General features: G+C 48.6%; 1 protein-coding gene across 1 annotated transcript; it reads left to right on the top strand.

The window, feature by feature from the left end:
* The first annotated feature begins 437 nt into the window (after window positions 1–437).
* LOC124982265 (L-threonine 3-dehydrogenase, mitochondrial-like) lies at window positions 438–7,781 on the top strand. The gene is made up of 8 exons (XM_047548589.1): window positions 438–594; window positions 1,582–1,624; window positions 2,681–2,751; window positions 3,809–3,958; window positions 4,036–4,208; window positions 5,186–5,276; window positions 6,377–6,646; window positions 7,436–7,781. Exons 1-8 carry the CDS (start codon window positions 438–440, stop codon window positions 7,573–7,575), a joined length of 1,095 nt encoding a protein of 364 aa, XP_047404545.1. The 3' UTR covers window positions 7,576–7,781.
* The last annotated feature ends 1,874 nt before the right edge of the window (window positions 7,782–9,655 follow it).

Below are 9,655 nucleotides of genomic sequence, written 5' to 3'. Positions count from 1 at the left end.
TGCGGCCTGTTTGTGGCCTTAGATGGTGTGGGACAGGCTGAGGATACTCTTAGTCAAAATCGAAAACCTAGGACCTTCTGGCTCTTGGTGGTGCTGGTGGCTCTCTGCAGGAACACCCTGTTGTGTCAGCACTGGGGTCAATTCTGAATCGCTTTGGCCTTTGTGTGAACAAATTTTCATGCCTTTATCACAGGGCCTGATTCACAGCAGGCTCTGGGCTGGCTTCCTGTGACCAGCTCAGCAGTCTCTGCATGCACATCCTGAACCCCCACAGGGCTGCACTCATTGGCTGAGGATTATATTGTTAATTTCAGTTACAGAGCCGGGTCCCAGGGGTTAGGAGAAGGAAGGGCTACCTAGTAAACTCTGCTGCTCCCTTTTCTTGCAGTGCATTTGAAAAGCAAATGCAGATCATCGGGATGCTGAGGCATGTGGCCATGGCCTGTGGAGCAGGGCAGAGGCCCCTCGGCAGCCGCTGGACGTCTGGCCTGCCATTCCGGTTTCTGGGCACCTCCTCTCCACAGAGTCCAGTGGATGCCAGTTTCCACTCTGCCTCCTTCTCTGGAGCAGACCGTCCGCAGGTCTTGATTACAGGTTGGTTTTTCTCCCATTTCCTTTTTTCCCTGTCTTGCCCTGAGTCTTACCTTCTTGGTGCTGCTCTGTGTTGGCTGCCTTTGTTTGTGGAGCGTGTGCTGAGCCATCGTGTCACCAGGCCTGGGGCCTTGGGAAACAAGGCCCTGCAGCATCCTGCTCTCTCCTGTGTTGGAAACAGCAGGTAAGTTAGCACCTGCCCCAGGATCTTGATGCCGCTGACCTCCCTGTCACCAGACTCCCCTGGTCTCCCTACCTGGATCCTGTATCTTCTCACTGCAGACTCTGCTGCCCCTGGACGAATGCTGCCAGCTGGCCCAAGTCCCCCTGTCATTTGATTGACAGGTTTTATTTCCTCCTCCTGCCAGGTTTCTTTCCTTGGCTTGACATCACCGTCCTCCCCACTTTCCTAATGGGGTGTGTGTGTGTGTGTCTGTGTGTGTGCGCGCGCGCGCGCGCGTGTGAGTGGTGTGTGGTTTTCTTACTCTGCCACCCGCCTCATGAAGCTTCTCCAAGGCGTCTGGTTTGGGGGCCATGTTAACAGGAGCTGGCAGGAAGTCCCACTGTTCTGTCTTCCTGCTGCTTGGGCATCTCTCCGGTGGGCTCCCAGCTCTCTAGCTTTCCTGTTCCTGATCATGGCTCCCCCAACCCCTATGGTTTTTTTCATTGGTGCATTATAAGTACACATTCCAGTGGGATTCGTGATGCTGTATTATCCATGGCCTTGTTAAGTCTCCAAATCAGGAAACGAATGCCATCCACTTTTAACTTTCCTTTTTATTGATTTTTTTTTTTTTTTGTCTGCCTTTTTCTCAAAGGACTTCTTGCTGGGCCTCCCCCTCCACCCTTCCTAGTGCAGCCCGGCATGGATGGAGGTGGGATTCTGATCCCACCAGAGGGCATCTGCCAGTTGCTTGGTGTTGAATGTTTCTGGGACTCACTGAACTGAGGAGGCTTCTGAAGTTTCATCGTTTTTTCTTTTTTGTCTAGGGGGTCTTGGCCAGTTGGGAGTGGGGCTTGCCAGCCTTTTGAGGTAAGAGCCTTAAAACGCAATGCTTAAAACCTGAGTCCTGAGTACGTGCAGCTTGTCGTAGCGCCGTGTAACCGTCTCCCCCCTTCTCATGCCCCTTTCCATTTTTAAGATATGGCACCAGCGTGGCTGTTGGTGTCACTTTCCGCTTCACCTCCTGGCATCAGACTAACCGCAGGCCCTTGACTCACGCTCTGCACTGGCCCTTTGCTTTTTTTCTCCTCACTGGGCAAAATGAGGCTTGTCCTGGATGGATCATTTGACTTTTAGTTGCTTGGGGACAGAGGGAAGTGCTCTTAGAAACTGGAAGGGAACGGTGTAGGGTTTGGAGAGAGTGGGATAAAAATGTGGAAAGAGGTGAAATTCTAGAGATGTAGCAGGACTTACGGGCTGTTTAGGTTAAAAAAAGTAACTCATTCACTTGAGCCTGCAGACGTCAAAAAAACTTAGCATCTCTGTTTCTACTTTGTAACTGTCTCCTTTGCTCTGAGGCAGTCACCTTGGATTGTAGGAACAAGAGGTCTGATTGATAAACATCTTCTGAGTCAAAACTACCCTTTAGGGGACAGCAGCTTTCTTATCACTAACCCTGACGAGGCCCCTCCCAGCCAGGCCTGAGACGATGGCCAACCAGATCAGGCCTGACCAGCACACTTACCTGTACAGTTCTGCTTCTGTCCTCTGTCACCTGAAGACAGGGCTGGTCCTCCGGGATGATAGCTATGCTGATTCTGGTTCCTTTCCTGCTTTTCACCAGGCAGAATCCACTTGTTTGTTGGGACTCCCCAAGTTGGGCCTCTGACCTAGAACTCCAAAACAGGGGTACTGGGGAGAAACCGGTAACAGACATAGGGTTGGCAGTGGGGTGAGAGGAGGCGCAGAAGATGAGGTGTGGGTATCCACAGGAAGGGGGCCTGAGCGTGAGAGAAGCAAGGTGTGTCCCAGGAGAGAAGGAAGGAGGCTGAGAGGAGATTGCCATTTCTATTTGAAAAGATTGTTTTTTGCAGAAGTGGTTGTATCCTCGAGGTTGCAATTTTTGTGATTTGATTTTCCCTTTAGGAAACGATTTGGGAAGGACAATGTGATTTTGTCAGACATAAGGAAACCCCCTGACCATGTCTTCTATAGTGGTAAGTGAGGGATGGGCCTTGCTGCTGTTTTTATCTTTAATTTTCAAAGTGTGGTTAAAGAGGCAACTCATGGAATCGGTGTGGACAGCAGCTCCTGACAGGTATGTGAATCGAAGAAAGTTGTCAAGGCAAATCATGCCACTTAAAAGTATCTGCTATTTTTAATCCTGCTGGAGTGCTCCTTTTTTATTATTATTATTATTTTTTAATCACTTGTTTAGCAGCAGCATTAAAAATCACTTGAAGTTTTAGATATTATTTGGAGTAATATCTTTGGAATAAAAACTTTGATTTCCATCTTTTGAATTTTTAGTTAGCTGTTGGCTCAGAGTAGACAAATAGATCAAGTTCTGTGATAAGGGAAAAACTTTAAAAATTTGGAGAAATGAATTGGGATGTTCTAAGGTAGAACTGCTCTTAAGCTGTGGCATGCACAAAAAAATCTCAGGCTCCTCCAGTGAAATTTTCTGCTTCCTCATGAGCATCTGATCCTGTCTGTCAGTCCTTCCTGGTTCAGTGCTGGCCTTTGGCTGTGTGCCCTGCGCAGAGCAGCAGGCTGCCTCAGGGGAGAAATTGTTCTTGAGCAGAAGCGTCTCTGCGTCTGGCGTAATTAGGTGTGAAGAACTCATGATTTATGATTCTTCTGTACCAAGTGGATTCCTTTTAAAATCTGTAGCTTTTAAGCAGAGTGAGGTGACCAGGGACCTGGAGCTGGCATCAGCAGTGAGGACTGGAGCCAGGGGCAGACACCCGGGGTGACCCACTTCCACTTTTTCTGTTTGATCCCAGGCAGCTGGTTACTGCCTCAGTTTCCTCACCAGTGGGATGTGTCTACCTGCAAGGCTATGAGATGGTGCACTACACCAGGAACCAGGCTCAGTTCCTGGCACAGGGAGTCCTTGTAGAAGCACCAGCTGTCATTACCTGTGGGTGGCTGGGACCTGTGACTCCATAAGAAAAGTGCTTCCTGGTGCCCGCGGGTCCCAGTGGGATTGGCCAGGTGCGTGGGGTCTGCTCAGCCCTCAGGTGCCCGCCTTTCTCGCCCGTGGCTCTGTAGGCCCCTTCTTGTATGCCGACGTTTTGGATTACAAGCGTCTCCGCGAGATCGTGGTGAACAACCGCGTCACCTGGCTGTTTCATTACAGCGCTTTGCTCAGCGCAGCTGGAGAAGCCAACGTGCCCTTGGCGAGAGCCGTGAACGTCACTGGTGAGTGCCTGGCTGCGTGAGCAGCTTTCCCTCTTCGATGAGAGGTTCTTGCGGGTCTGATGACGTCTGCCCCTCAGGACTGCACAACGTCCTGGACGTCGCGGCCGAGTACCACCTGCGCTTGTTCGTGCCCAGCACCATCGGGGCGTTTGGACCTACCTCTCCCCGGAACCCAGCCCCCGACCTCTGCACCCAGAGGCCCAGGACCATCTACGGGGTGTCCAAGGTCTACACGGAGCTCATGGGAGAAGTAAGCGCCTGGGAGGCTGCTGACTGCGCGGCCCATGTCCGGTTCCTCGGGTTTCCTCCCCCACTCTCTCTTGGTGCCTCAAGCGCCTGCTGATTTCGTCCTGGGGGCTTGCCCCTCCCCCGCCCAGTCCCCAGGGCTGCTTGCTTCCCTGCTGAGTGTGCCAAGTGGCAGGCACCCTAAGGACTGGCCGTGGCCTGGCAGCTTCTCTGCAGCCGTGACATTCCGCACTTCCTGAACAGCAAGTGGCTCTGCATCCTTCTCTGGCTGTCACCCTGTTTCTGGGCACCATTGTTTTAGGCGCCCCGTATTGGTAGTTATTGGTGGTGACTTTATGTTATGGAAAACTGCGACCTTTTTTTTGTTTGTTTTAACTACTCTGTCTTTTTATAACTCTGTAGTAAATTTTTTTTGGTGCCAGGGATCAAACCCAGAGACCTTTAACCACTGAGCCACATCCCAGTCCTTTTTTGTATTTTATTTAGAGAAAGGGTCTCACTAAATTGCTGAGGCTGACTTTGAACTCTCAATCCTCCTGCCTCAGCTTCCTGAGCTGCAGGGATTCCAGGCGTGTGTCCTGCACCCAGCCTCATAGTAAATTTGAGTCAATGTTTACTCCTTCAGCTGACGTGTCTGGCTATTGCTCTGGCATCTGCCCTCCCCTCTACTCCTTGTAGGGTGGCAGTGAGCAGGAGAATCCTTCAGGACAGCAAGCGGAAACTGCCTTCCTAAGAGAGGTAGCAGATCCCTGCGGAGGCTGGTTTGTTGGCAGTGTCGCTATGTCTCCAAGATGATGATGCTTTGAGTGTTTAGTAAAGACAAGTGAATGACCCTTGGAAATTCTCAACTTCATTTTCTTTAGGAATATTTTAATATTGCTGCATGGAATGATATTCAGAAAAAGAAAAAAAAACGTAAAATTGTTTTGGTTTTGTTCTGATTTAAAGATTCTTTTTGAGTAAGTTTTCTCTTCTTCATAGTATTATTATTACCGGTATGGGTTAGATTTCCGCTGCCTGAGGTACCCTGGAATCATATCCGCCGACTCACAGCCTGGCGGGGGAACAACTGGTAAGAACGATTTTTGATTTCTGTGATATGTAAGCTAGGCTCCTGATTACCGGGAAGCATCCTCTTGGTGGTGAATGGCCCTGACTGTAGTGTGCGACGAACACCTGCAGTTTCTGCCCTTCTCCTGGGTGTGTGCTCTCATGCACGCAGACCCTGTGGACTTGCCCTTGCTCGGGGCAGCGCATGCAGGAGCTGTTGGTCACCTTGGCATTGGCCACCAGTGCTGGAGTAAAACAGATACTTCTCGAGGACAAATTTGGAACTGACAGTGTAGAAGACCCCAATCAGCATACTTCCTTGAATATAGCCCTTGTTCCTTAGTAGTGAGCGACGGCTCTGTTAGAATGGACCATGTACGTCACACATTTCAAAAGGGCTTAAGTGGTGCTAGTTTGGACGCAGGCATGCATGACTTTCAGTGACCCTCATGTGGGGGATCCTCCCCATTCAGTGGTCCTGAGATACAGCATGAAAAGATACTTGACAAAGTCTGGGGGACTTTAAAGGAGCCTTTGATTTTTGTTACTTTAAAAAAGCTCCTGCTGTCATGTGGAGCCTCTCCACGTGTGGCCCAGGGACCCCTGAGCATCCTTGAGACCCTTTCCAGGGATCCAGGACTCAACACTACTCATTATGGGTACAGGGACATTATTGGCCGTTTTCCTTCTCCCTCCAGAGCACACTGTCGCCCAGAGGTGTGCGCCACAGCAGAGCAGGCTGGATGCGGAAGCAGGTAGATGCTCCAGCCGCCTCCCGCTAAGCCCACGGGTTCCTTAAAATGTAGAACAGACTGTGCTTCTCAGTAAATTTTCTTTGTTTGGAAATTGTGTTCTTTTTCTTGTAAAATACCACGCATGTCAGTATGTAGTAGGTTTATTCTTATCATTCTAGAACTTAATGGTTTACTGTCTAAGAATTTCCATTTAACTGTGTAAGACAGTAAATGTTGATACAACCTGCATTGGTCAAGTCCCTGCGAGTCTTACAATGAGGGCCCCAAGGGGCTCCGGGACTGAAACGCTGCAGAGCTGCTGCCGCGGTCCAGGAAGTTCCCGCATGGTTCTGACATAAGAAAACCCACCCGATGGATTCTCTTTCAGACTATGCTGTCCAGATTTTCCATGATGCCATAAGGAGCGGCAAATTTGAGTGCAACCTGAAGGCCAGCGCCAGGCTTCCAATGATGTACATCCAGGACTGCCTCAGGGCCACTCTGGAAGTCATGGATGCACCCGCAGAGTCCCTCTCCATGAGGACCTACAACATCAACGCCATGAGCTTCAGCCCCGAGGAGCTGGCCCGGGAGGTCCTCAAGCACCTGCCGGAGTTCCAGATCTCCTACAGCGTGGATCCTGTGCTACAGGCCATAGGTGGGTCGACCTCGGCAAGCCAGCACCCTCAGAATTGAACTTCAGCCTCACCACGAGCCCTGAGGATGTAGACCTTGGAAGGCCAAGGCACACATAGCTCTCAGCCCCAGGGCCCAGACGCACGCTACAGGATGTTGAGCCGGTCGGCAGAGGCTTTGATTTTGAGAAATGATATCTAAGTGGGTAAAATGATTCCATTCCAAGTGAACAACTCATCAGCATCTTACAGTTTAAATGTAAAACAAGGAAGAAAGGAAGCAATTGAGACAGTATCCGAGCAGCTCTGGGTTTCCCTATACTCTAATCACCCCCTTGGGGTTTAGCGTTTGCCTTTGGATGTAAGATTCCTCCCTTAATAATTGTGTGAGGTTTTTCTGGGGTCTCGGGGTGCATGCCTGAAATCCCAGTGCTTCAGGAGACTGAGCTGGGAGCATCGTGAGTTCAAAGTAACTCAGCAAGACCCTGTCTCTAAACAAACAGCAACAAAAAAACCAGACTGGGATGGGGTTCAGTGGTTGAGTGTCCTGAGGATTCAATCCCTGGTCCAAAAAAAAAAAAAAAAAAAAAAAAAAATTGTGAGATTTTAGCATGAAAATCACAGTGTCAACAGTAATTGTCTGGTCTGACCTCCCGAGAGACTGAGTGTGTGCCTAGTAGTTGTCCTGCTGCACTATAAGGGGTGATTTCCTTTTTTGTTCCTTGTACCTACAACTTCCATTTAGAATGCTGTAGAACTTTGGCAAATCCAGAGCCCAAATAACCTGAACCCTCTCCCGCATCTCTCCCTAGCGGATAGCTGGCCCATGACCTTGGACGACAGCAGTGCCCGGAAGGACTGGGGCTGGAAGCACGACTTTGATCTTCCAGAGTTGGTGACCGCGATGCTGAACTTCCATGGTTCTGACACCAGGGTTGCCCAGGCCAACTGAAGGCTCAGAGGAGGAGCCTGTGCCCTGGACGACCTGGGGAGGACGGACGGGACCCCGGGGAACCTGCGCTCTTTAGAGTCGAGGGTGGATGGACTACATACACTTCAGCAGCTCACTTGAACTACCTGGTGGAGGATGGCATTAGTCTAAGCACTTCCAAAACATTGTAGGTTGGGAGGGAGGACGTCTCAGCCTTCGCTGTATGCCTAAACGGGTCCCAACGCACACATGCCAGAGCCCACGGAATGCAGACCGGAGTTGTCATGGTGAGGAGGTGACCGTTTCTGGGAAGGTGGAAGTACGAAATGTTTGTATTGAATTAAATTCAGCTTAAATACCACTCCTAAGTCTCCATTATTCTCTTGACTGGAGAACAAAGAGTACATTTTAAGACTTTCAAAGACAAACTCACAGGTGGGGGCTTGTGGCTCAGCGGTAGAGCACTTGCCTAGCATGTGTGAAGCGCTGGGTTCGATTCCCGGCATGGCATATAAATAATGAATAAAATAAAGGTCAATCAACATCTAAAAAAAATATTAAAAAGACATACCCACTATTCTGTACCACCCCTTCATAACACAAAACCTGTTTGAGGTGTGAGTCCCCGGTGCTCACCGTGCTCAGCTCTGCAGAGGTTATCACTTCTGATTTATCTTCCTGCAAGAGGAAATCAAGACTTTCAACAATGATGCAGCAAGAGCAGAGCAGCCCTCTCTCATTTCCATCCCCTCTTGTCACTGAGCTGGGTGAGCTCTGCCAGCATGAGGACCCTGTTGCAGCCCCAGGGAGTCTGTCTCCTTGTGCAGGTTCTTGGCCCAGCTGCCGAAGCGGTTTAGATCGCTGCCCAACCAATGCTGTTTCCTAAAGAGCCCTCTCTTACTATGGCCTCCCATGTTCCTAGACTGAGCCCAGAGGAACTGCTCTGAGCCCTGTAGACCCACACAGGCCACTCTTCTGGTGGCCTCAGGAGGCTCCAGGAAGTGAAGTACCCCGTTCCTCAGAGAAAAAAAAAAAAAAAAAAAAAAAAAAAAAAAAAAAATATATATATATATATATATATATTTGGTAACAGCTGTGGAGGATTAAAAGGTGTTTATATTGTGTTGATGATGACGATAGTCAGTTATGCATTTGGAATTTCAAATTGTTAGGTTGCAAAGTGAGTGTTTTTGGAGGTATTCCTGGCTTTAAAATCTATTTCACCTTTAACTGGAGAACTTTTCAATATTACATCATCAGTTGTATAGTTTTTTTCTCCACTTAGTATAAGTAAACTTACATGTGTAGACTTTGAGTTTCTTTAATAGCTTTATTGGATATAGTTCACATACATAAAATATCTTCATTTAAAATTTATGGTTCAGCAGTTTTCAACTTTCAAGTTAGAGTTGTGCATCCATCAATACAACATAATTTTAGGACATTTTGACACCCTCCCCACCAAGAAACCACCTGGATGCCCTCTCCACCCAAGGCGGCCACTCCTCTGCTTCTGTGTCTGGATTTGCCACTTCGGGAATGAAGTCTTTTGAGTGGCTTTGTTGATGAGGCATGTTTTTCTTGAGGTTCGTCTGCTTAGCAGTACTTGGATTGTTCTTGCTAAAAATATTCCATTATTTGGATAGACCGCCTCTTGTTTATCCCTTCCTTTGAGGGACAGTCAGGTTGTTGGCACTTTTTAGCTTTGAAGGGGAGGTAAATGCTTTCTTTGAACATGGTGCAGATATGTGGGTTTTGAAGTTACTTTATTTCTTATTGTTTATAGTTTGAAAATAGTTAAATTCATTTAACTTATTCTCAATTATCTTAAAGGAACAAGAAGTTACTGTTTTGCCCTTCTGAGGAGGGAGGTAGCAGCTCACTGGAGTGACTTGTGTTCTTGTTATGGGCCAGGCTATGTGGGCAATGACCACACAGACTCATTCACCCCAAGACTCCATGTCTTGTAAGCAATGCTTCTCCCATGAGGAAACTCCACCTCTGCCATCCTGGCTCTGCTTAGCACACCTTGCTTAGAAATGCTAATGTTTCTGTTCTTATATAATGTAAAATTGTTCTTTTTGGTTCCCATTTTTCTTGG

This window comes from Sciurus carolinensis, chromosome 4, assembly GCF_902686445.1.
Source record: "Sciurus carolinensis chromosome 4, mSciCar1.2, whole genome shotgun sequence".
Classification (NCBI taxonomy): domain Eukaryota; kingdom Metazoa; phylum Chordata; class Mammalia; order Rodentia; family Sciuridae; genus Sciurus; species Sciurus carolinensis.
The sequence above is the reverse complement of the archived record's forward strand: the minus strand, read 5'-3'. Positions and strand labels throughout refer to the sequence as shown.